Source organism: Rutilus rutilus (assembly GCF_951802725.1).
Source record: "Rutilus rutilus genome assembly, chromosome: 9".
NCBI classification, from domain to species: Eukaryota; Metazoa; Chordata; class Actinopteri; order Cypriniformes; family Leuciscidae; genus Rutilus; species Rutilus rutilus.
In genome coordinates, this window is record NC_140223.1 from 15,834,628 (window position 1) to 15,861,391 (window position 26,764).

The window sequence follows — 26,764 nt, forward strand, 5'->3', positions numbered from 1 at the left end:
GTCAATACAGTCATCTAGCCGTGGAAGAGGATAGGAGTCAGGCTTAGTGATAGCATTTACCTTACGAAAATCGGTACAAAACCGAAACAAACCATCATGCTTCTCAACTAGTAAACATGGTGAACTCCAAGCACTAAAAGTCGGTTCAGCAATGTTATGTTCTAACATATACTCTACCTCTTTGCGCAAAAGCTGGCATTTAACAGGATTCACCCTATACGGGTGCTGCTTAATTGGGTTAGCTTGGCCTACATCAATGTAATGCTCTAGCACATTGGTACAAGATGGAACATCAGAAAACATTGACCAAATATTGACCAATTAACTGAATAACATCAGAGCGCTCAGAAAGATTTAGATACGACAAATGAATGTCTAAATCAGCCAGAATTTTTGAATTTGGCAATCTACTCTGAGCAATCTCAGAGACAGCAACACCTTCTACGGTCTCAGAAGATGGAGTATTCAGTGCAGCCAAGGCCTTGACCTCTGTAGACCCTGCTTGATTACGGTCAAAGTAAGGTTTGAGTAAATTCACATGGCACATGCAGGTTTTCCTTTTACGATCTGGAGTCTTAACCAAGTAGTTAAACTCACCAACCTTCCGATCAATGGTATACGGACCACTATATTGAGCTTGCAATGCAGAACCCAGTATTGGTAAGAGCACCAGCACTTGGTCTCCTGAACAAAACACACGATGTTTAGCCTTTCGATCATATCAAGTCTTCATCTTCTCCTGAGCTGCTTTCAAATTTTCTTTGGCCAGTTCACAGGCTATACTAAGCCTGAAACGAAAGTTAGACACATAGTCCAAGAGGTTAGTAGGAGTAGAATGCTCAACATCTAACCATTTCTCCTTTACCAATTTCAAGGGCCCCCTCACAGTGTGGCCAAACACAAGTTCAGTTGGACTGAAACCAAGGGATTCCTGAACCACCTCTCTAACTGCTAAGAGGAGTAGTGGAATGCCATCATCCCAGTCTCTCTCAAACTCTTTGCAGTAGGTCTTCAGCATAGTCTTGAGAGTTTGATGGAATCTCTCAAGTGCACCTTGAGACTCTGGATGATACGCAGATGAAATGTTATGCTGAATAGACAACTGCTTTAACACTTGGGAGAAAAGGTGAGACATAAAATTAGACCCTTGATCAGACTGAACAACTCTTGCTAGTCCATGTGAAAAACTTAATAAGGGCTTTGGAAATGGCAGGGGCTGTGACCTTGCGCAAAGGAACAGCTTCAGGAAATCTTGTGGCAGCACTCATAATTGTGAGAAGATAGATTACCTGACTTGGTACGGGGAAGAGGTCCAACACAATCAGTCAAAACATGTTCAAATGGCTCTCCAATGGCAGAAATGGGATGTAATGGAGCTGCAGGAATAGACTGGTTAGGTTTGCCTACAACCTGACAAACATGACATGATCTACAATACTGAGCCACATCAGACCTAACCCCAGGCCAGAAAAAATGCCTTAACACACGATCCAAAGTTTTCCTGACCCCCAAGTGGCCAGACAGACAATGATCATGGGCGAGATACAATATGTCAGATCGATAAACTGCTGGAACCACCACTTGAAACACACTACTCCAGTCATCCTCACATGGTATTTTTGGATCTGTCCACATTCTCATCAAAACACCATCACTAACAAAATAGCCAGAAGCAACATTTGATAGTACTTCATCAGGCACTAAATCTTCAAACATGGGCGACAAAGTGGGGTCTTGTTTTTGCTCAAGTATTAATTGTTCACGAGATGGAAACATCTTTCCACCCCCTGCTAAGTTCATGTCACCTTGGGCCATGAAAGTATCATAAAGTGGAATCACAGATTGACTGCTAGAAGATTTGTCTTCAACTTGCCTCTTAGCCGACATAGCACGAGTAGTTGCACAAACAGGAAAATTTTCTGGAAATGCCAATTCAAGTTCATCTGGACCATCTGACTTAAGGACAGTAGATGTTACTTCAGGGACAGCTAGCACTTTCCCACCAGCTAAATCATTCCCTAGAATTAAGGACACACCATCTATGGGAATCTGGGAACAAAGTGCAACAACAACTTCCCCAGAGATTAAATCTGATTGGAGATTAATGCTATGTAAAGGCATAGACAAAAATCCTCCACCAAAACCTTTGACAATTACCTCTGAACCTTGAGCTGAGTTTTCATTGAATGACAAGATATGATGTTTTATTAACAAAGTTCGGGAGGAACACGTTCTAATGATCAAACAATCAAGTCATTCCAACCAGCTGTCAGCAATCAGTAATCAACAGGTCCACTCAATCAGCATGATTAAAGGCCTATAAATACTCACAGTCGACTCACCCATTATCCTTGACAGTTTTCAGCATTTGGTTCTCCGTTTGCTACGATGTCTCAAATGCAACTCTCACCATCCGATGACGAGCTCAACCATGCTCCGGTTCCTTCGCCGCCATCAGCTGGCCCCAGGACCACTTCGTCTCCGCCTGATACCGCCTCCGTGCCCCAGGCTTCATCTCGCGGGCGCCGGTCTGCGCAAGCAACACCCCGCACGCCAAGACGCCGAGGCCTGCCTTCACCTCCACCGGCGAGGACTCCAGCTTTCTCCCCGGCATCCTCCTATCATTCGGCCATACCAACGATTCCGCCCATTGGAAAGTGGACAGTTTTGAGTCTAAGACAAGCGCTGATGAATTCCGATATTCAGCCCTCACGTAGGATGAACAAAGCACAATTATACAATTTGTACGTTACCTTGCAATCATCCAATCTCTCTCCTAAGTCCACCCCAGCTTCCAAGGCGGCCAGCAGGCTAGGCAAAACTCGGGAGGCCCCGAATTCGCCTCGCCCGACACCGCCACCTTCTTCTCGTACAAGATCCGGTTTTCTGCGTGCATCAGCCCGCGGTGCCAGGCCTTCAGCGAGCCTGGGCCGCGCCCCAGATTCCACCGCTGCAAGACCTCACTCGCCTCCCACTTCAGCTCAGCACTTCAGCGCGGCACTTCCGGCCGTAGCGCCATACACAGCTGGGCCCGCCGACCCACCCTCAGTCTCCCAGTTTTTTCCTCCTGCCGTTTCCAGCTCATTTCCTCTGCAGTGGCCTCCGGCTCCTGTAGCAGACGCTAGCGTGAGGCTGCCTCCGCTAGCGGCGCAGGCCCAGTCATTCCATCATCTTCCTGTGACTTCCACTAACCCCTCCCCTTTTCAGTGGCCTGCAGCACAAGCAAGCGCGAGGCTGCCTCCGCTTGTAACACAGGCTCACGCATCTCATTCTTATCCTCCTTTTCCCCCTCATGTTTCTCTTAATTTCCCTCCTCAAGCCCCTCAGGCCGACTTAAGCGTGAGGTTGCCTCCGCCGTCAGTCGCAGCCCCAGCTTCTCTCCCTTACAGCTCTCTCTTAAATGCAAAATCACATTTTTCTCTCTTCACAGCTACACCATTGCCCGTCCCATCAAACGCCGTCGCTCTGGAGCCTCCCCCAGTGGCCCACAACATCCGAGCACAGATCCTGGCAGGTGCGGACATAGACCTTTCAAATTTACTTTCTCTGCTTCCCGTGTCCGATTCTAACCGCCAGTTAGACTGCGGGGATTTTTCAGTCACGTTAAAAAATCAAAACACACATACATCACGTTTACTTTCTTTTTCTGAATTTTCTATCGCTTTCAGCCACTTCACAGAAGTCATTTGTTCAGCCTTCCCTCATAGGCGGCGCGAACTGAACGACTATTTAGCGCTCATAGCTGAGCTTGCATTGTCTTATGGGGGAGGGCACTTTTACACATATCACAAGCTCTTCTCAGCAAAATGCGCTGTTAGAGTTTCACAGTGGAACCAGTGCCCTTACTGGGGAGCACTCGACACCGACCTTCACAGCAGAGTATTCCTTGGCTGCAGGAACATTTCTTGCGCGGTCTGCAGGTCAGTAACACATTCCACAATATCGTGCCCACAAGTTAACCCCTCCATTCCCCCCGGCCCGGAAACTGCACCAGTTAAATCCACCAGCTACGTTCCAAGACCGGCAACCATCAACTCAAATCCCCACGATGCCAATTTCAGCTCCAGAGCATCTACGGACAGCAAACAGCCTTGCAACAATTTTAACATTGGAAAATGCACCAGGCAGCGTTGTCGGTACTTGCACATATGCAGTTTCTGCGGCGGTGCTCATGCCCGTCCTGTATGCCCTGTGTTTAAAGATGTCAATAAAAAATCAAAAAATTATTTATCAACTCCCGTGGATATTTCTCGCCTTTCTATCGAACTAGCTCACCACCCGGACTCCGACTTCACTGAATATCTGTTGTCCGGCCTCCAACACGGTTTTAAACCTGGAGTGGTATGCCCGCTCTCCCAAAACATCATCTGCCATAATCTCCAATCGGCTCTCGCCGAGCCCGACGTAGTAGACAACCTGATTAAAAAAGAAGTCGATTCAGGCTTTATGATTGGTCCTTTTGACGATCCTCCATTCAAAGTTTTTCGCATTAGCCCCATTGGAGTGGCTACGAGAAAGTTTTCAGGTAAGAAACGTCTCATAGTCGATCTGTCAGCTCCGCATAATTCCCTGTTCCCAAGCATTAACAGCCTGATCCCACTTGACGAATTTTCTCTCAAATACCACGACGTGGATCACGCAGTCGACCTGATAAAAATCGTGGGTCGGGGCGCTTGGCTCGCAAAAATTGACATCACCTCGGCTTTCAAAGTGATGCCCATCCACCCGGATTCATGGCACTTATTCGGAGTGCGCTGGCATGGGAAATTTTATTTCGCTGTACGCTTAACTTTCGGATGCAAAAGCAGCCCCAAAATTTTCGACATGCTATCCGAAGCTGTTTGCTGGATCTTGTCAAACAATTACGCAATTCCTCACCTCATTCACCTGCTAGACGATTTTCTAATCATTTCGCCTCCCGGCGCCATTCCAGCCGCCCATATTCTCACAGTTCAAAGAGTTTTCTCCGAGCTCGGAATCCCCATCGCCCAAGAGAAAACCATGGGTCCCGCCACATCCATCGAGTTCCTTGGCATTAACTTAGATTCAGTTAAATACCAGGCATCCCTGCCCAAGGAAAAAATCGATAGAATAATCCTCATCTCATCTACCCTTGTAAACCAGTCAAAGTGCTCCAAACGCGAACTCCTATCCCTGCTCGGCCACTTAAACTTCGCCATGCGCATCATTCCACAAGGCCGCCCTTTCATTTCTCATCTCCTCTCTCTCGCGTCTTCAGTTCACGCGCTAGAGGATCTTATTTCCCTAACCGCAGCGTGCCGCGACGAACTCAGGCTATGGATAACATTCCTTAATCAGTGGAACGGCCTATCTTTTTTTTATAAGAACCTAATATCATCCCCCATCGACATCCAGCTATTCACAGATGCAGCCCCCTCAGTCGGCTTCGGGGGGTTTTGCCAAGGACGCTGGTTCGCGTCTACATGGCCCCCTCAAATCCAGGACACGCTTCAGTCCTCCGCATTCTTCGAGCTTTACCCTCTCGTAGTAGCAGCCTTCCTGTGGGGAAAAGAATGGACTGCTAGCAGTATCATAGTGCATTGTGACAACGAAGCTACAGTTCAGTGCATTAATAAAGGCCGTTCCCATTCACCCGCGTTGATGCCACTTTTAAGACGTCTAATCTGGATTTCAGCGTGCGATCAATTTATCTTAATCGCTAAACATATCCCCGGGTCAAAAAACCAAATTGCTGACTCTCTGTCACGCTTTGTTTCAGAAATTCAGGACGCTGGCTCCAGAGGCGGACAAATTCCCAACTCCAGTACCTCATTATTCGGAATTAATATTTCCGTAACCCACCCGTTTAAATCGCTCCTCGACACAACGCTCGACACCATTCTCCAAGCAGTTTCTCCCAGGACTCTCCAATCCTACATGACCGCATGGAGATGTTTTAAAGCCTTCCACCTTTCCTACAACACACCATTCCCTGATTTTTCTCTCCTTTCAATTACCTCCTTCATCTCTTACCTTAACAGCATTAAGGGCCTCCAAGTCGGGTCCATCAAAGGCTACCTGAGCGGCATCCAATTTTTTCACAAATTGATACACGGCACCCCCTCCACGGAAATAAATAATTCTCAAACCTCCCTCCTAATTAAAGGCATCCAACGATCCCAGCCCACCCGTCCGGACTCAAGACATCCCATCACGTTAGACATTCTTACTAAATGTATTCATACCCTCCGCACAGGCTATCAATCCCTTAACACCTCTCGCACACTCGACGCCATGTTTATTCTAGCCTTTTTTGGTTTTCTCAGATGCTCGGAACTGGCTATCACTTCCAGATTTGACCCAAAAGTCCACCCAAGCATCTCAGACCTATCAGTACTTGACAGTGAAACAATCTCTTTTCTGATTAAACAAAGCAAAACAGACCAAACCAAAAAAGGTCATTTTATATACATTTTCAACCTTTCATCACCAATTCAACCATACCAAACTATACTGGCATACCTCCAACTGAGAAACTCTCATGCTAAATCCCATCTCGAACCCCTATTCGTAGACGACTCCAACAAACCCGTGACGCGCTTTTGGTTCCAAAAGCACCTCAAATCTGTTCTCCAACATTCAGGCATCCCAGCAGAGAATTTCTCCAGCCATTCCTTCCGCATCGGGGCAGCAACCTCAGCAGCCCAAAAAGGCCTCTCCCAGCAGCAGATCCAAGCTCTCGGAAGATGGTCCTCAGATGCTTATCAAAGCTACATCAGGACCAACCGATTCCATATCAAAAAAGCCCACCAAACCCTTGTCGGATAAAAAAAAAAAAAAAAAAAAAAAAAAAAAAAAAAAAAATTATATAGATATTCTTCTCTGTCTTCTCTTTCCCCGTCCAGCGAGTATTGATCTCCCAGCGGACGCAATGAGAGCCTTCTCGGTGGAGCATCTATGTCTTCTTTTTCTACGTCCAGCGAGTATTGATCTCCCAGCGGACACAACAAGAGTTTCCAGGCTAAGCATCTTCGTCTCCTCCTTCTCTGTCCAGCGAGTATTGATCTCCCAGCGGATACTCAGAGAGTTCCCGAGGTCAAGCATCTTCGTGTCCTCCTTCTCCGTCCAGCGAGTATTGAGCTCCCAGCGGACACAACGAGAGGTTTCCCGGTCGAGCATCCATGTCTTCTCTTTTTCCATCCAGCGAGTATTGATCTCCCAGCGGATGTTACAAAAAAAAAAAAAAAAAAAAAAAAAATCCTTCCGGTCATTCACGTTTTCTCTTTTCCTGACTGACGAGGTTTACCTGTTCCGATGCCGTAACTATTGCCGAACATCCATAATTACCCGTCCGGACGTGGCGAGAGCTCCTTGCCAAACATCCAGGCTTCTCCTTGAAATGCCAGCCCGCCAATCTCTGCGCTCTTTTCGGGGGGGTTCTTTAAGCTGGCGGCTGTCCTTTGCTCACTTAGCTTTTTGGGGAGTACTCTGGGTTCGGGCCCAATTTCCGAGCTCGGAGCCCTCCCCCCGGACAGCACGCCAAATACGCATAACTATTTATTCTCTGATCATTCGTAAGTGTGAACTCGTGAAATGATGTTTTATTAACAAAGTTCGGGAGGAACACGTTCTAATGATCAAACAATCAAGTCATTCCAACCAGCTGTCAGCAATCAGTAATCAACAGGTCCACTCAATCAGCATGATTAAAGGCCTATAAATACTCACAGTCGACTCACCCATTATCCTTGACAGTTTTCAGCATCCCTCCACCACCCCATCTCCTCACACTTACCTGGTTATCTTCCTAACCAAGAGATACGGGGGGAGTACTCTGGGTTCGGGCCCAATTTCCGAGCTCGGAGCCCTCCCCCCGGACAGCACGCCAAATACGCATAACTATTTATTCTCTGATCATTCGTAAGTGTGAACTCGTGAAATCACATGAAATCACAGATTGAAAAGCTCCTGTATCTCTCCAGATCTTGATAGCTTGCCTGTGTTCAGGGTCAGAAGACACAAAACCATCCATCAAAAATGATGATGAGCCAGCTAACTCACCTTTCTTGCATGAAACATAGCAACTGAAGATGTCAGAGGAAGGCTTGGCACAGGGCTTACAAATGCTACAGTCTTTGCGGATTTCTGTTTCTTACTTAGAACAGGACAATCTGCGATAAGATGGCCTGGTCTCTTACAATAAAAACAAGCCCTTTCTGAAACCAAACCATCATTAGTCATTTTATTGGCAGGTGATGAGGCAAAGGGCACAGACTTTACAAACCGAGACCTATTGTGCTTAATCTGGACCTGAACCTCAGCTTGTTTGACACCCAACTTTACCTTATGGGTTAAGACAAACTCATCTGCCAAGATTGCAGCTTGTTCTAAAGTCACTGCCTTCTGCTCATTCAAATAAACAGAAACAACCTCAGGCAGACAGTTTTTAAATTCCTCAAGCAAAATGAGTTGTCTAAGATGTTCCTTACTTTCCACCTTCTGAGATGTACACCACCGATCAAACAGATTCTCCTTCTGTTTTGCAAACTCAACATAAGTGTCGTGAGCAAATTTTGTACAACTTCGAAAGCGCTGGTGGTAAGCTTCAGGAACCAGCTCATATGCCTTCAATATAGCTGCTTTAACCTCATCATAATTAGCACTCTTCTCAAGGCTTAGAGCGGAATAAGCTTCCTGAGCTTTACCCACCAAGATACTTTGTAAAAGCAAAGTCCACATAGTTCTAGGCCACTTTGATGTGGTTGCCACCTGTTCAAAATGAGAAAAATATCTCTCAACATCTTTCTCAGAAAAAGGAGGTACTAACATCAAATGGCGAAACATCACCTCTTGGAGTTAAAGCAGCAGCTTTTAATTCGAACTCTTTAAGAGACCGTTCATGTGCAAGAAGCATTTATTTCTCTCTTAATTTTATATTAACCTCTAGCTGTTTCTCCTGGAAAGCTAGCTCTCTGAGCCTAAGCTCAATTGCATCTTCAGACAAAGGAGCAGTCATGGATTGTGGGGAAACCTGCTTAACTTTCAAGACACCATTGTCAATCAAAACACTTCTAATGATTTCCTTCACACTATCCTTCAGTTGCTTCTCACTACTTGTGATGAGAATATCATAATGAGAGGACAACTGCAAAAGTTGATCCTTTGTGAAAAACTCAAGTAACGCTTCTGAAGGTTCCTTTAGGAAGTCTTCTAAAGAAGCCATTGCTAAACTCAACACTAACTACACTTAAGTAGTAACAGTACTTCCTACACAGAAGTTCAGCCAACACAACAGGTCCAATAGCACACAGCTACAAAAAAAAATGACAAAAGCAGCAAAAATGCTCTCAAACAAAGCTTTTAAAGCCTTAAACAGAAGTAGAACTAACCCAACCACAGAAGATTACTCACCCCACTGGGGCCCAAGTACCCAGCAGGCCGTGAGCACCGCCTGCTATGCCTTCACTCTCCCAACAGAATCAGACTGTATTTTCTTCAATCCAGAAAACTGCAACCTTACCATCACTGAATGGGCAACGATCAACTCGTGGCCTTCTCGATACGTTCGGGATGCCGGGCTGTCCAGCGTGACCTCAGCAGGCCTCCGGGCTGCAGGCTTCGACTCACAACAGCCACGTGCTCACTCAGGAGAGAGAGGACTCTCTCAATCACAACAGCGTCGAAACCACCATGCAAGTTCATCATATGTTCTCCATCCAGCAGAGAAGAAAACGATTGCAACTTGTACAGTGACATTTGACACTCACGGACCCATCAACGAACTCAATTTTCAACTACTTCAAGAATTGTCCACTGCACAGACCATGCAAGTATCAATTTTATGAGGTGCTCTGAAAATAGCTGATGGTTCTTTTCATAGTTAAATAGATATTTTACATAGTTCCATTTCCTGCTTTCGGTTCCATATCACTCACCATTTTACCTATGCATGTATGTATGTATACTGTATGTATGAATGTATGTATGTTTGTTTAGTTTAGTTATGTTTGTGATTTAGTTAATAAAACTTGTGCACAACATGTATTTGGGTCTGATTCTCTTCTTGCAACAAAGTCCCTTTTACGATATTGATCTTGTTACATGCTCTAAGCGCTGTACATGCTAAGAAATAATTATTTTTCGGTGGCCATGAAAGATATACTTTTCTTAGAATAAATAAATAATCAGAAGAGTTCGTTGGAACTGATTAATTGATTGTAATATTAATTTAGCTACCTCAAGTTAATCCAATTAACTGACCCAAATATTAATAACTAATCATAATTGATAATTATGAGTTATTATTAATATTTCCCCTTTGGGCTAATTTGTTACAGGTGACACCAATTAACCCGTTGATTGCAGGTGAGCTACCAGGGAAACTGCAATGAAACACAGATTAGAACACATAACACTTAGTTAGACATAACACTTAGAAAAAGTTTAGAGAGAAAAGTACTTCACCATGGTACAACAGTATTATTCCTGCTCTCAAGAGAGAAACTCCCCTGAGCGCAAATGGAAACAAACTCATTTAGGTCGTTAGAATCGTGTGGAAAGAAAGTATGTCCCGCTATAAAAGGCATGCATCTTCACAAACTTAAAGTTAAAAAATAACTTAAACAATCCAAGGTTTTTATTCAGTATAGCTTAACAAATAAACAGATGTCACCTGAAAAGAATTGTCCTTCACAGTTTAGTAGTAATGACTTTACGAATTTCTTCACTGAGAAAATCTAAAGCATCAGAAATACAATTCTGTCATGACAACCCTCAGAGTGATTGGCATGGTAATGGGTATGACAATGTCGTATGTTTGGTCTTGGCCGAATAGATGCTGCTGCTTTTATCTCTGCTGCTGCTGCGGCAGAGCAAGTATGGGACTTTAAAGACATTCTGCTGCTGTACAATATAGCGTACATGAATTAGGTTGAGCAGCGAGCTCATTGGCTACTGATACTGCAGGAACCAATCAGCTGCGCTCTATAGATAACGATGTGATTAAGAACAGGTGAGTAAAAGGACCTATTAGCCGGCACCATCTAGAGTTTCATGCCAGAACTTTGTATTGGTAAATGTACAAGCATTGACAGCGTTTTATGATTCAGCTTCATTTATTGTCCTCTTTACAACAATTGCAGTGCTTTACAACTATAGGACAGCGCTTAATGACCCTATCATTGGATCCAAACCAACTGCATGTTTATTAGATCCAAACCCACTAAATTACTGAAAGAGTTGTTACCTGTAGCAGAAGAGCCTCTTCTCAATTTGAATAACTCCTCTGTATCTCTATAGGTCATGTCCCAATACTTTTCAAGCTGGCAGCTATTAAGAAACCACAACTACATCCAAATGAATTAGCAAATTACAGACCTATTTTAAATCTTCAATTTATGTCAAAAATACTAGAAAAAGTTGTGTCCGCTCAATTGTGCTCCTTCTTGAAAAAAAAGAAGAAGATATCTATGAAAAATTTCAGCCAGGATTCAGGCTCCATCATAGCACAGAAATGGCACCGTTAAAAACTGTTACAATTACAAATGACTTACTTCTAGCTTCTGACCAAGGTTGCATTTCATTAGTTTTACTTGATCTTAGTGCTGTGTTTGACACTGTAGATCATGACATACTCTTAGATCGATTACAAAATTACATCTGTATTCAAGGACAGGCATTATGGTGGTCTGGATAGTACCTATCTGACCATTACAATTTTGTTTATTTAAAATTGTCCAAATTAACGCCAGTAAATTGTGGAGTGCCGCAAGGGTCTGTTTTAGGCCCTATATACTATTTTCAACATGCTGCCTCTTGGTAATATTATTAGAAAACATGGAATTAGTTTCCACTGTTATGCTGATGATACTCACTTAAAGGGATACTCCACTTTTTTCGGAAATATGCTCATTTTACAACTCCCCCAGAGTTAAACAGTTGAGTTTTACCGTTTTCGAATCCATTCAGCCGAACTCCGGGTCTGACGGTACCACTTTTAGCATAGCTTAGCATAGATCATTGATTCATACGAGTCCAGTAGCATTTCTTTCAAAATGACCAAAGAGTTTCAATATTTTTCCTATTTAAAACTTGACTCTTCTGTAGTTAAACCGTGTCCTAAGATCGATGGAAAATGAAAAGTTGCGATTTTCTAAGCCTATATGGCTAGGGACTACTCTCATTCCGGCGTAATAATCAAGGAACTGTGCGGCCGTACCATGGGTGCAGCAGGCGTAGTGATATGACGCAGCGCCTGAAAATAGGTCTAATAGGTTAGACAAACTTAGTCCCGGTCACGTTGGAAGAAGTTACCGAGCTGGGGACTATTTTTAGGCGCTGCGTCATATCACTACGCCTGCTGCACCCATGGTACGGCCGCACAGTTCCTTGATTATTACGCCGGAATGAGAGTAGTTCCTAGCCATATAGGCTTAGAAAATCGCAACTTTTCATTTTCCGTCGATCTCAGTACACGGTTTAACTACAGAAGAGTCAAGTTTTAAATAGGAAAAATATTGAAACTCTTTGGTCATTTTGAAAGAAATGCTACTGGACTCGTATGAATCAATGATCTATGCTAAGCTATGCTAAAAGTGGTACCGTCAGACCCGGAGTTCGGCTGAATGGATTCGAAAACGGTAAAACTCATCTGTTTAACTCTGGGGGAGTTGTAAAATGAGCATATTTCCGAAAAAAGTGGAGTATCCCTTTAATCTCTAAAAAATCTCTAAAATATCCAAGTTAACAGAGTGTGTTAAAGATATAAAATATTGCTACTGACCTATAAGGCCCTAAATGGTTAAGCACCTTTGTATTTAACGGATCTTCCAACCCGATCTCACGAATTTTACGAGGTGGCTAATTCATACGAATTCATACGACCTCACTCATATGAATTAGTAAGATTTTTGCTAAACCGTACATATTTTACGAGTTTCCCAATTCGTATGAATTTGTACGAATGACCTACCCCTGACCCCGCCCCTAAACCTACCCATCACTGGGGTTTAGACAAATCGTACGAGTGAGGTCGTACGAATTAGCCACCTTTAAATCACTCGTACAAATTCGGATACGAATTGGTCGTAAGATAGCATTGGATCTTCTATCATCCTACAATCACTCTCTTTAAGGTCACAAAACTCTGGACTTTTGAAATCTAGATTAAAGACAAATCTCTTTAGCCAAGCATGCACATTATGCACCTCATAATCTTGTTCTCCAGTATATCAGAGTAAATGTACATAATTATCTTTTGCTTGAAATGGTGTGAACAGCTATGCTAATTATTTTCCGTTTGCTTTTCTGTCTCTACCGCGGGATGTCTATCATATCTAGAGAGTACGCCAGCTCCAGTTTGGATCCAACCTCTTACGAAGATTTCAGATGAACTTATTCCTGTGAAAAGATTACACCAACCCCTGCGAGGACTTCATGAATCAAACTCTAAATCAACACACAACTTCCACATTTTCCACATGTTGTTATCATTTCTTTAATGAGATCATTGGTTCCGCCCTAAATGAATACATGACATTGGCTAACTGCATGATTTGTATTATCTTAGAACTGTACATTTTTGACAAATGGGCATTACTTTGGCACTGCCTCTGTTAACAAATTACTCTAAATTGTAATGTAGAAACAAGCATTTTTCTGTAAAGCTGCTTTGAAACGATATGTATTGTGAAAAGCGTTATACAAAAAAATGTGAATTGAAATTTAATTTAATATACTTTTAAAGCCAAATTAGCAATCAAAAAACATCAGAAACATTCTCACACACATACACACAACCCCTCCCCCCACCACCAAATCACACACTTACTAAAATGCTTGCAAATGCATGTTTGCTTTATTGTCATACCCGTTTGAGGGAGATATGTCATGCACAGAAGCTCTAAAAAAGCAGATTTCATGGTAGAGCATGCACAGAGCAGATCTCATTAGCGAACATGTTAACTTTAGAGACAACTAAGCATGTGGGTCTTGGGCACAGGTAGATTAAATGATAACATCCACAGGGGATTTCTCCAACATTCAGAAAACTGATGCCTTTCTAATTCTAACTGACATTTTAGTGAACTGTATACAAGGAAGAGCACTCTGTAAATGTTAGTATTTTAACCATTGTAATCATGCTACAGCCAGGATTCTGCACATTACATTGCATAAAATTGCAGCTACGCAAGCCAGCAAAAATTTACATTAATCTATCCCTTCAATTGTTTCCAGATCTGTTATTTCTTCCAGATTTCATTTTTGATAAAAACTGCCAAAATGCTGTCTGAAATGGTTAGTGAAATGAAAATCAGTTTCAGCCTAGCAAATCATATTGGCCATGTACACTGGAGCTAAATCTATTCTGTACACATAAAGTTCAGAAATTTACAGGAGTGAAGTATACAACCAAATTAGCTCTCGAAAAATTCAGGTAGCGACAACTGCATTTAGAAAAATTCTATGCAGTGTGTAACTGCCTTGAACAACTAGTTTTTAAAACATTTTTAAATGTGCATCAGAAGTCTCTCTTTTGTATGAAAACTACAGGGAAAGAGGTACGAGGCTTGACCAATTTGCGTTGCTAGATTGTGCTAGGAAAAAAAAGGAGAAGCACATAATGGACCAAAATAGCTTTATATTGAAAATAACATCAAAATATTGTGACCCGCTAATTCCCACTTTTCTTAAAGGTATAGTTTAGCCAAAAATGAAAATTTTGTCATAATTTACTCACCCTCATGTTGTTCCAAACCTGTATGAGTTTCTTTCTTCTGTTGAACACAAAGAAAGATATTTTGAAGAATGTTGGTAACCAGAACGTTGACGGTAGCCATTGACTTCCATAGTATGGAAGTCAATGGCTACCGTCAACTGTTTGATTACCAACATTCTTCAAAATATCTTTTGTGTTCAACAGAATAAAGAAACTTGGGTGAACTCTCCCTTTAATCCCATAAACTTTATCGCTTTAAAAGCCAAGCCCAAACAACAAGCCCAAAAAACGCTTATAAGTGGACAACACTGCAAGGAGTCCTCTGCTAAGCAGCCTTCCCAGCATAAACAATATACAACGTCTCTGTTGACAGTGGTTTAGTTAAAATTGCAGAACCTTACAGTTCTTTAGTCACTGTAACATTACTTTGGTGAAAAATAGTGGATACCAAACACATGAGATGCCAGAATATTGCTATGGTTACCACAGTGTCAATCATCGCAATTTCGGAAATGATCATTTAAATAAGCTTCTGTATTTCAATGCGGTTGTCACTCCTAAAACTTTACAGTGTGTTTGTGGCCATGAGCCAGCCAACATTACATGGTGGAGACAATGTAAGCACAATATAGGCTTGATGTATGGGCATTACATGGGTTTGTCCATGGGTTCTGTGTCAGCCTATTTGAATTATCCCATACTTGTCATGGGTTCCGACATAGAACCCAAGGACAAACCCATGTAGGGCTCATACTGGGGCTCATTCAGATAGGGCTTATTCAATGTAGGACTACATTGGCTCCACCATGAAATCTTGATTTGGTAAAAAGCTGCGCAAAAAGAGTGCCAATCTACAAATATCTTAAATGTCTTCTGAAAACAGCGAGGAGTTGCAGATGTAGGGTTCTTTGTGGCCCTCGTCGTCTTCCAGCAGTTTCTCAAGGGCCAGAGTGCCCTCGGGGGCCTGGGGAGGCTCCACCTGCCTAGGCTCAGGTTCTGGTGAGATTACTGGCAAGGTCAGAGGCACTGGGAAGAGCTGGGAGGCTGACAGGGCTGCTTGCACAGAGGGGGACTGCATGACGGTGTTGGAGATGGTGGATAAAGGCTGAGCCCAAGGAATGTATGTCAAGGAGGAGTCTGGGATCTCCACCGGAGGCAAGGCTGAGCTGGAAGTGCTCACCGTCTAAGAGGGAACCAGATAAAAGACCATTTAGCATCTGAAACAATAGCAGTGCCCTGAAACAATAGCAGTGACTTTGCATCAGTCTGTGGCTCACCGCAAGGTTGGTGAAGAGAGGTGTGTGCGCAAACGTCAGCATTGGGGAAGGGCCCACCACAGTGTAACTGGGACAGATCGGCTGGACATACATATCAGCATGGGATGGGATAGTAGGGTCGTGGTGTTGGCAGTCTGGGGTAGTCCAGTGGCTCAAAGGCTGGAGAGCAGATGTGCTGGTGGTCTGGGCAATCCATCCTGTGCAAAGCCCACCGACATCCACTAATGAATCATTAAGACCACTCTGGTTGGCTTCTACAAAGCTAGAAGTCCCTTTTAGAGAGGAATAAGAGCATAAAAATCTTTGCGCAATCAATGAAAAACAAAAATATTCATATGTAACTTACCAGCGTGTGTGTATGACGGAAAAGTGTTGTTGGGAACCATCAGCTTGAAAAAATAACAATGGAAAAACAGTTATAATACATTGTTTAATTTTTTTTTTATATATATAATGCTATAATATACAGGTGCTGGTCATAAAATTAGAATATCATCAAAAAGTTGATTTATTTCAAGAATTCAACTTAACAGGTGAAACTAATATTTTATATAGACTCATTACATGCAAAGCCTTTATTTGTTATAATTTTGATGATTATGGCTTACATCTTATGAAACCCACGAAATCAAAATCCCAGAAAATTAGAATATTACATGAAATCACACAGTAATTACACAATAATACCATGGTCATTGAACCAGGTTTTGGTTCTATTGGCAGTGTGGGCAGGTGCAAATCCTGCTGGAAAATGAAGTCAGCATCTCCATAAAGCTTGTCTGCTGAAGGAAGCATGAAGTGCTCTGAAAATGTCCTGGTAGACGGCTGCGTTGAGTGGACAGCACAGTGGACCAACACCAGCCGATGACATGGCTCCCCAAACCAACACAGACTGTGGAAACTTCACACTGGACTTCAAGCATCTTGGATTGTGTGCCTCTCCATTCTTCCTCCAGACTCTGGGACCTTGGTTTCCAAATGAGATTCCAAAATTTGCTCTCATCAGAAAAGAGGACTTTGGTCCACTGTGCTTTATTAAATCCAGAGTCAACGCAGCCGTCTAGCAGGACATTTTCAGAGCACTTCATGCTGACTTCATTTTCCAGCAGGATTTGCACCTGCTCACACTGCCAAAAGAACCAAAACCTGGTTCAATGACCATGGTATTACTGTGTAGTTACTGTGTGATTTCATGTAATATTCAAAATTTCTGGGATTTTGATTTCGTGGGTTTCATAAGCTATAAGCCATAATCATCAAAATTATAACAAATAAAAGCTTGAAATATCTCACTTTGCATGTAATGAGTCTATATAATATATTAGTTTCACCTGTTAAGTTGAATTCTTGAAATAAATCAACTTTTTGATGATATTCTAATTTTATGACCAGCACCTGTATAAATAAAATAGATGTTACATATTTGATTATTTTGTATAGTTTATTAATGTGTCTTATTGTTTGATTGTTGTTTGATTGTTTGACAATTCGAGGAGGGACAGGAATTGATAGAAGTGAGTATCTTTATAGAAGTGAGCTCTTATACTCAGTAAAAGCAGAATACACACAATACATGATACAGTAAGTTAGATGGCTCACGTCTTTGTGTCACTCATTAGCCAGACTACTTAAAGACACAACGTAAAGCATGAAATGTAGTTTCTAATTTTAACACACATTTGGTAGTTAGAAAATAGTTTATTCTGGGACCTGCTCTTACACTTCATTTTATTAAACATAAAAAAAAAATTATTGTTGCTTTACACATACAACTATTCAAACTATTCCACCCTGAGGGGCCAATAACTGGAGCCATGGCCTTTTTATTTTTCTACAATCACGACTGGGATCTCAATGAGAATTGCCCAAAACCGGAGCCATTTCCTTTGTTTTTCTGCAATCAGGATTGGGATCTCAGTGAATATTGTCCAAAAGAAACATGGCTACAACAAACACTTAAAACACTAAAAACTTCAGTATCATTTTTAATATATGGTGTGCTCAAGTTTTTAGTGTCAAATTTTGACAGAAGAATCTCAAGAGTCCCAAGCAAGAATATGAAAGCATTAAAAGAGCAACAAACTTGTTCTTATTTGGTAAGTAGACATCTAATAAGCAGTATAAGTATGCAGTTACTCGTCTTCAAGTCAGTGTATATAACAATGATAACGACCAGCTTGTTTTACACAAAAGAAAAACAATTAAGGTGTAGCACAATTATATTCCTTTGTAAAATGGTTTACATGTCAGGGCAAGTGTTTCCACTTAAATCCCACTTAAACAGATGACAGGGACTTTTGTCTGAGACCTTCACCTGGTAGATTGGATCAAGGCATTTACTGCTGTGGCCCCAAGCCTAATAATGTTAAAGCTGCTTAAAAACCCCATCTCCATACTGAGAGAGGTGTAAAGTGGAATGGCAGAGAACATGTTGAGGGGTTGGCTTACTGATAACCTATAGCTAACCTAAAATAACAGACAAAGATAAGCACATTTCTAGCTCTCGTGCGTGGTTTTGCATAACACTTTGGGAGCAATTCCTTACTCACGTTGTAAACTTCAGCAGAATAGCTTGAAGAGCATTTATAAATAATCAAGATGGCATAGAGTCGAATAGGATTCACAAGAAGTTTGCTAAAGACATGCAACCTAATTTTTATGAGAATTTAATGGCTGCACAGTGTGTGTTTATGTTGTGTTGTCAGGTACAATTTTAAGGTGGGTAGGCAAGCCTCTTGGCAGATCCACAAACGGATTTGCATAGGCCCTATGCCCAACCCCTCGGGCTATGTGGGGTAATAGTTTAACTGTCACGGAAAAACACCTGGATTATATAAGGACAAAATCCCCTTGGAGTTAGGAGAGCCTGCCTTCTTGCACTAAGTAATGCCTAGTAAAATTCAAGCTGACATTGATTTTGCAATATTTCGCAATCCTATCAATTTATGAGTTTTCAATCCTCCAGGGGTCTCACATTTGGAGAGCATCACTGTGCATTGGATGGATTAGATAAAGAAAATAAATTCGAATGATTAATGAATGGGATAATGTTAAGTTGAACAGTTTGTACAATCAAAACCATATGTCCTGTGTGTGCACACGTGGGCTGTAGTTCTTACTGTGCCAGGGGGCGTCGTTCTGGAAGCATTTCCTCTTTTTCTCCGCAGCAACTCTTTTACAGGGTCTTTGACCCTCACTCCCTGGTACGGCTTGGATGAAGGCGCCTCTGACAGTGCTGTGAAAATATGAGCATGCCTCGTTATGAGTGACACAATTTTTACTCTTATTTGCACTATTATTACTCCTATTGCACTTTAAAAACCATGACATGTAGGGATGTCTTATTCATGCCAAGTCAAACAAGGTGGGGCAGAAAGTGGTGAAAGTTTCAGTCACTCAACAGATACCTCTTTTATTTGGACCTTTCGTCTTTTTTGTTTTGTGTAATCGGACGTACAAAGCTACTGTAAGACAGTAATCACTCAAACTCTTGCTTTCTTGTTCAATTTTAGTCATTAGTGAATAGTGTGAACCTTGTAAGTCTGAGTGACACTGAAATCTGGTTATTTGCAGAAATAATTTAACAACTAATCTATTAAAATAAAGGAGCCAGTCAGAAATATCTATGTTACAGGGCTGTTTTTCATTTTAAAAAAACAAAACATTTTATTGTGCCCTCGTGTGCCTCAGCTATAATGGTGGAACATGGCGATGGTAAATTTCATGAGAACTGCACTGGCAGCTCCACAATTGACGTGTTGAAACCCTGGAGCAAATTCTTTCACTTGTCTCTCCATGTTAGGAAACTCCATGTGAACCTTTTTTTAAGGAAGTATCACTGGAGTTTCACTGTTTTCTGGACGACTATATAATTCATTGTTTGAACGTGACCACCGAACATCTGTTCCAACCCCTCCGTACAGATACATTTACAGTAATAAATAGCAAGTGTGATAATAGGGTGTCTTAGGCATTATGGAAGGCTGAACATTTTACAGTTCATAACTGCATATATCATTTTCTTACATAATGTTAATATATTAACTTACTGGAACTACTTAAATCTGCTTTGAACTTTAGAATATGCCGATGGCCATGTCATTAAACAGGTGGAAAAATAGAAGGTCATAAAAACTGGCCTATCCATGAACTGAACAAGTTTGTGTGGTGCACAGTATTCACACAAAACACTCAAATAAAGCTAAATAACTGAATTAATTACACAAATATAAAATGTAACATAAACATCCCAATGTACACCATTCAAAGTTTTTGAAAAAAGGCTTACCAATGCTTACTTATAAGCATTTATTTGATTAAAACCAGTACAATTTTGGAATATTATTATAATTTAAAATAAATGTTTTCTATGTTAATGTATTTTAAAATGTAATTTATTCCTGTAATGGCAAAGCTGAATTTTCAGCATAATTTCTCCAGTCTTCAGTGTCACATGATCCTTAAGAAATCATTCTAATATGCTGATTTGCTGCTCAAGAAACATTTCTTATCATCAATGTTGAAAACAGTTGCTGCTTAATATTTCTGTGGAAACTGTGATCCTCTCAGGATTCTTTGATGAACAGAAAGTTCAAAAGAACAGCATTTCTTTGGAATAGAAAACTTTTGTAACATTATGAATGTCTTTACTGTCACTTTTGATCAAATGAATGTGTCCTTGCTGAATAAAAATATTAATTTCCTTAAAAATAGTCTTACCGACCCCAAACATTTTAACAGTATTGTACATATAAAAACAAAAATAAAAATAAACATAAGTTTACTAATAAATTATTATGCATTAATTGTGATGCATCATGCAAGGGCATCTGGAAACTTTATTTCATATTTTTCATTGCAAATTAAATTTTTACTTTAAATTATATCATTTTACATTACAATAATTGCAATTTTTTTCCAATCACACTTTCCAATAAGGTTCAATTTTAGTAAAATAGCTAACATGAACTAACAATGAACCGTACCATTTATTACTTTTTATCATTATTTTGTAACTTTGGTTAATTACTCTCTCTCAAATGTATTGCATTACTTCTTATATATAACTTTCTAAATCCCATATCAACCTCAACCAGTTAAACAATACAAGGATATAAATGAAACTTTACTTTTAATTCTTCCAAATGAATATTATAAAAATTTCAAAATTAGTTTTACATTCAAAAGTTACATTTTAACATTAGACATAAAATTTTGATGTTAAATCCACAAAAAAAGAATTAAAGATAGAAAATTGTTATATACCATATTTAATGCAATTACATCAGAAGTAACAGTAATTAAATTACAGAAAAATGTATCTCTTACTTTACTTATCAGGGAAAAGCAATTCAATTACAGTAATTAATGACTTAGTAATGCAGTTATGCATAACAACCAGCACTGAGCTCATCTCAAAATGTCCATGAAGAACCCTAGGGTTCTTAACTCAATGAAGAAAAAACGCTTTATGCCAAAAAGTTTCTATAAATGTCTTAAATGACTGCATAATACTTTCATGTTCAACAGATTATTTTACATTTTTTATATAGTGATAAAGTATGTTTATGAGATATTTTATTCATAAAATGTAATTAAAATGAAACATTTATTAAAGCAAAAATAGTTCATTAAAATGAAATCCATAATGGTCCCATGATGGCAACCCCTAATATCTGAACCCTTAAGGCTCTATGTAGAACCTTTTCTTCTAAGAGTGCATAAAGTGATTGATTCTAACAGTACATCTCAAAGATATATTTGCTTTTTACATGAACAGGCAGGTTCTTTGCATGGCATGATAAGTTGAGTTGCGTGAATCTACACAGATGCAGCTGCTGGCTAACAGTGAATTCTAAAGAAAGCTGCATGCAGTGCACACTGTGTACTTAAGGAGGTGATTGTTTGGTGATGTTTGATTGCCTAACTGTGCTCATTCCCCCAAAATTTTTAAAATCCTTGATAAAGCTCCAGACATTTCATTTATGCACCCCAGGACAAAATTGAGTATCATTTAATCAATGAATTAATGCATCTCTTAAGTCAACATTTGTGACTCATGATTCAATCATTTCAGAGTCAAACATGATCCTTTGATGTGAAAATCTGATATCGCTTTCCCTGTTTGCTAAACACTGTTTGCGTATAAGTCTCTCACACTCTCCACACCCCATTCTCGCACAACTGTTACTTCTTAAGGCTAAAGTCTCAATGTTTAATCACCAAATAATGCATCAGTAATGTACCTGTTCTGTGCCATTCATCATAGATTCACAACACACATTGGTCTCTGTTAGAACAGGCCGACATCTAACCACCTGTAACTCTCCATAGCCTTGACAAAACAACCGTCAGGTCTTTTTTTCTTTAATAAATGTCTGAGATATTGTCATTCTGCAAACAATAAAAAAAATCCTTTCAGTAAGTCACTGCACTCTCATAGAATAGACATTGTTTGGGATTTGTAATTTATGCATTTCCAACAGAAACTAATTCAGTTTTTAACATTCACAGAGACAGTCACTTTAAGTATATAACAATGAAAGCAAAGAGGCCGCTACAGTTGTGCAATACAAGCACAGCAGGATTTAAAAAGTTGAAAAAGAGGAAGCTATGCAGCTGTGAAGTCTTTTCTGTCAGGAGGAGGGCAATTGAAGGGTTTTACATATCAAGATGAAGCCATTCCACAGTATGTCTGGTTTCTGAAATGTTGCACATGTTTCCAAAGAGGTCAGTATAGTAATCCATCAGTCTATCAGGAAAAAATAAACATAATAATGACCTCCTATCTGCTTTCACCTCGTAATTTAAAGCTGAATGTGAAAGGTTGCCCCACGTTTGAATTCTTGCGAGTAAAATCATTTGCTGCTGTTCATACTGCTCATTTACATTTAATACTAGATAAGATCTCAAAGACACAGTGAGTGCATGTGGAATTAAAAAACGGAAATTAAAAAAACGAACCCCTAATCTAAGTCCATCCATCTGTTATTTTTTGTATCAACTGAGATACTATACTTTGAATTAGATTTTATTTTGATATATTTAACGCTTTACTTTTAAAGTTTTAGTCATTTTGTTGTAAATTTTGGTCATTTCTATTTTTTTAAATATGTATTTATAGTTTCTATTGAGTTTCAGTTTTTAGTTTTAGTTACTTTAGAACTTCAAACTCAACTAAATTAATATGAGAAATGTAATAGGTGAAATTAAATATATATTTTAATTTAATTTTCTTTCAGTTAATGTTGATTTTATTGTTAACTAACCCTAAAATAACCCTGACTTCTGACGCTTTAACTGTCTTTCAGCACAAAGTACATCCAAGTAACATTTTTCTTCTTTTAGGGGTTAATTTGACTTCAAATCAATAAAATGGCAACACTAGAAGTATATCTTGAGCTTGTACAGCACCAGTCTAAACTTTATTATGTGATAATACATTGCATTTATTCATGTTTTATATCCCCTCAAAAAAAAGTAATGGAGCTTTGTTCATGGAGGACAAAAGAGAAACATTTGAAGAGTGAAATGTTGCTTATAAAAATTCCTCATAAGATTAAAAAAAATCATGAAGCATCAATGAGATACTTAAATATTAAGTATATTTTTCAAGATATTAAAATGAACCCAAAATTACATTTAGAGTTTCTGTCAAACTGCCAAAGAACAGGCCCCAGTGTTAAATTATCACTGCCAGTGTTTATATAATCCGTGTGAATGATGAAAAGGCAAACGCTGAGATATTAATCATACTTATCAGAACAGATAATGTGCCAAAACAGCAACGATCAATTGGCTTCCATCCATATAATGTAATGAGAGCACATGCTAATAGATTTTGCATCTGAATTTAATCGAATAAATGAATATTTTCTTGATGATTCAGGCTTTTGCAGTGCATTGCATTTTCATAAGTAAATAATTTTACATTTGCATACTGCAACATAATGCACGTGAAATGTGCAAATCTAATTGTATTGATATTCAGAAATTGTACTTACATTTTCCCATGTGCAAACTCTGATATGTAACAATCTAAACTCTTATGATATCAAGTCAAAAACTCTTTTATTACTTCCTGAGATCATCTCATAATTGTACAGCGGTCGCTTGAGTGGGCTGCCTTATAAAAGCAACTGCATTCAAGTGATGTCACCACCAAGGGAAGCCACTATCCTCATTAATTCAGTTTACCAGAATTTAAAGTTTCAGCATAGCACAGATTCTATGTCCATAACTGCTCTATTATGAAAGCAGAGAGGGTTATGGTAAACTGGTGAATTCCCCTTTTGTCTTTATCTCATATTTGTTCCAAGGACACATTAGAAATGTACCACGAGGCACATCTGTTTGAATCTGTTTTCTTCTAATGATCAGGAGCAAAATTACCAAAACTCTTAAAATGCACTCATTTATTCTTATTATTATCATTATTATTAAATAATGTCTTTTTCTAATTAATTTTTTATATGTAGTTGATGTCTCTAGACTCCCATTATTTTAAATATTACATTACATGCTCTGTTGATAAATATGCCTTATGATTACTATGCAGAGGCAGTTCATTTATATAACATATATGATCTATATTAACTTTACTGCTCTTTCTGGGTGCAGTTGAGTCCAAAATTAGGCTGCTGAGAATTGATGTACGCTATCTGAAACTGCCACGCTAGTCAATTTATTAGTGTTAAAGGAAACACCTGCACGCACTTTGAGCTTCATTGACCACTCAAGCCATGAAACTCATCATGTTCCTTTTCTCAGCTCAGTTCTTTCTATTATTACACAAACAATCACACATCTCAGCAACAAAAACAAGGAACAGCTTTTTATAACAAAATAACAAAATACATCTGCTTGGAATGTACTAATGTAATCACTTCACACTGCACAGTTAGAGCTCAAATAAAGCTGACACTTAACTTAAGGCATTTTCAAAGGTCTCAGCTCATCAATATTTGAAGCAGCCTCTGGAAACGGCATATTAGTGAGAGGAAAAAGTCAAAAAGCTAAAAATACTTACTTCACCCCTGTGTGAGAAGACAGATCTTCCTTCTAAATGAGAAACAAAGTGTAAATGAGATACAACACAGTGCCAACGGTTAATGCATGAAAGCATTCTCTAATGCAAACTACAGTGTGGGCTCAATGCAAAAGAAGCAATTTTCAATAGGCCTCAGTGGACATAAGTTTTTGAAGAAACTTTTTTTTCTTTCTACTGCAAATTTTCGAGTACAGCATGAAACCTTGTGAAGTTCTGTAGGTAAAAGCACTGAGATATCTTTACGAGCTCAACCTAGAGTCAATGAGGTCTGTCAGGTGAGGAAATAAGGTCTTGACCTTTAGAACTGTTGTCTATACCTTTACAACCATGTCTTTGTAGGCGCTGTGTAATGTTAAAATCACATATGTCAGTTTATTTTTGAAAGTTGTGACTAAAGAAAAGAGGAAGCGATGAAACGAATACAGCTTTGCTTCAGGCATCCTAGTTTACAAGTTCAGTTACTTTAGGTTTTAGGTTCAGCTTCACTGAAGACGTGTCGAGCGTATCGGTGAAGGATGAAAGGAAAGAGTCTTATCCTCGCTCATCTTTCACCTGGAGCATCGCTGGAAAGTAGTAGCAAGACGAGGGCAGGGGTCACTGTCATATACTCACCTGCAGACACAACGTGCTCCTGTGTGTATTTTATTATGAGGGCAAATACCACAAAACAGCCTCTGGGGTCGGGAGTGATGGCCTCTGCCAAAGATGGAGTGACTGTTCATATTAGTGATCTATTAGCTGAAAATACAGTTTTGAAAAATAATGATACAAAGCAGGATTGTGCAAAAAAGTCATTCATCTTTTATAGTGTATTTCAAAAATGTTTTATTATCAACAAACTTTTTGGGAGCTGGAGCGCTGATGGTCTCTCTTGGATCTTCTGGTGCTCTTGGCAGAGATAAATGTGGATAAAATTGGAAAAAAATCCAGGTCCAGGCACTCAGTGGGATGGAATTTTAAAAAGCCTTTATGCACGAGTTCACCCTTACATCAATTAAACAGAGTAAAGATTATGCGTATTTGGCTTCCGGATCCGAGCTCGGAAATTTTGCCCGAACCCAGAGTACTCCCCCGTTGTTAGTATTTAGGACTAGAAGTGAGGAGATGGGGTGGTGGAGGGATGCTGTTAAACTGTCAATGAACGGAGGTAAGTTTGCAGTATATACAGTGGGTACGGAAAGTATTCAGACCCCCCTTACATTTTTCACTCTTTGTTATATTGCAGCCATTTGCTAAAATCATTTAAGTTCTTTTTTTTTCCTCATTATTGTACACACAGCACCCCATATTGACAGAAAAACACAGAATTGTGGACATTTTTGCACATTTATTAAAAAAGAAAAAAAGAAATATAACATGGTCCTAAGTATTCAGACCCTTTGCTCAGTATTTAGTAGAAGCACCCTTTTGATCTAATACAGCCATGAGTCTTTTTGGGAAAGATGCAACAAGTTTTTCACACCTGGATTTGGGTATCCTCTGCCATTCCTCCTTGCAGATCCTCTCCAGTTCTGTCAGGTTGGATGGTAAACGTTGGTGGACAGCCATTTTCAGGTCTCTCCAGAGATGCTCAATTGGGTTTAAGTCAGGGCTCTGGCTGGGCCATTCAAGAACAGTCACGGAGTTGTTGTGAAGCCACTCCTTCGTTATTTTAGCTGTGTGCTTAGGGTCATTGTCTTGTTGGAAGGTGAACCTTCGGCCCAGTCTGAGGTCCAGAGCACTCTGGAGAATGTTTTCGTCCAGGATATCCCTGTACTTGGC

General features: G+C 40.0%; 1 protein-coding gene across 3 annotated transcripts; it reads right to left on the bottom strand.

Moving 5' to 3' along the window:
• Nucleotides 1-13,794: 13,794 nt before the first annotated feature.
• Nucleotides 13,795-25,092, bottom strand: pou2af1 (POU class 2 homeobox associating factor 1). Of its 3 annotated transcripts, none has more exons than XM_084419309.1 (5): nucleotides 24,983-25,092; nucleotides 19,074-19,189; nucleotides 16,301-16,343; nucleotides 15,955-16,226; nucleotides 13,795-15,860 (listed from the first exon to the last, which is right to left on the bottom strand). In XM_084419309.1, the coding sequence occupies exons 3-5, from the start codon at nucleotides 16,338-16,340 to the stop codon at nucleotides 15,540-15,542; spliced, it is 633 nt and encodes a 210-aa protein (XP_084275435.1). In that variant the 5' UTR covers nucleotides 16,341-16,343; nucleotides 19,074-19,189; nucleotides 24,983-25,092; the 3' UTR covers nucleotides 13,795-15,539. The 3 variants fall into 3 exon arrangements, with proteins under 3 accessions (XP_084275435.1, XP_084275433.1, XP_084275434.1); XM_084419307.1 differs by lacking the exon at nucleotides 24,983-25,092 and adding an exon at nucleotides 23,958-24,195; XM_084419308.1 differs by lacking the exon at nucleotides 24,983-25,092 and adding an exon at nucleotides 23,958-24,104 and having other exon boundaries at nucleotides 15,955-16,151.
• Nucleotides 25,093-26,764: the final 1,672 nt, after the last annotated feature.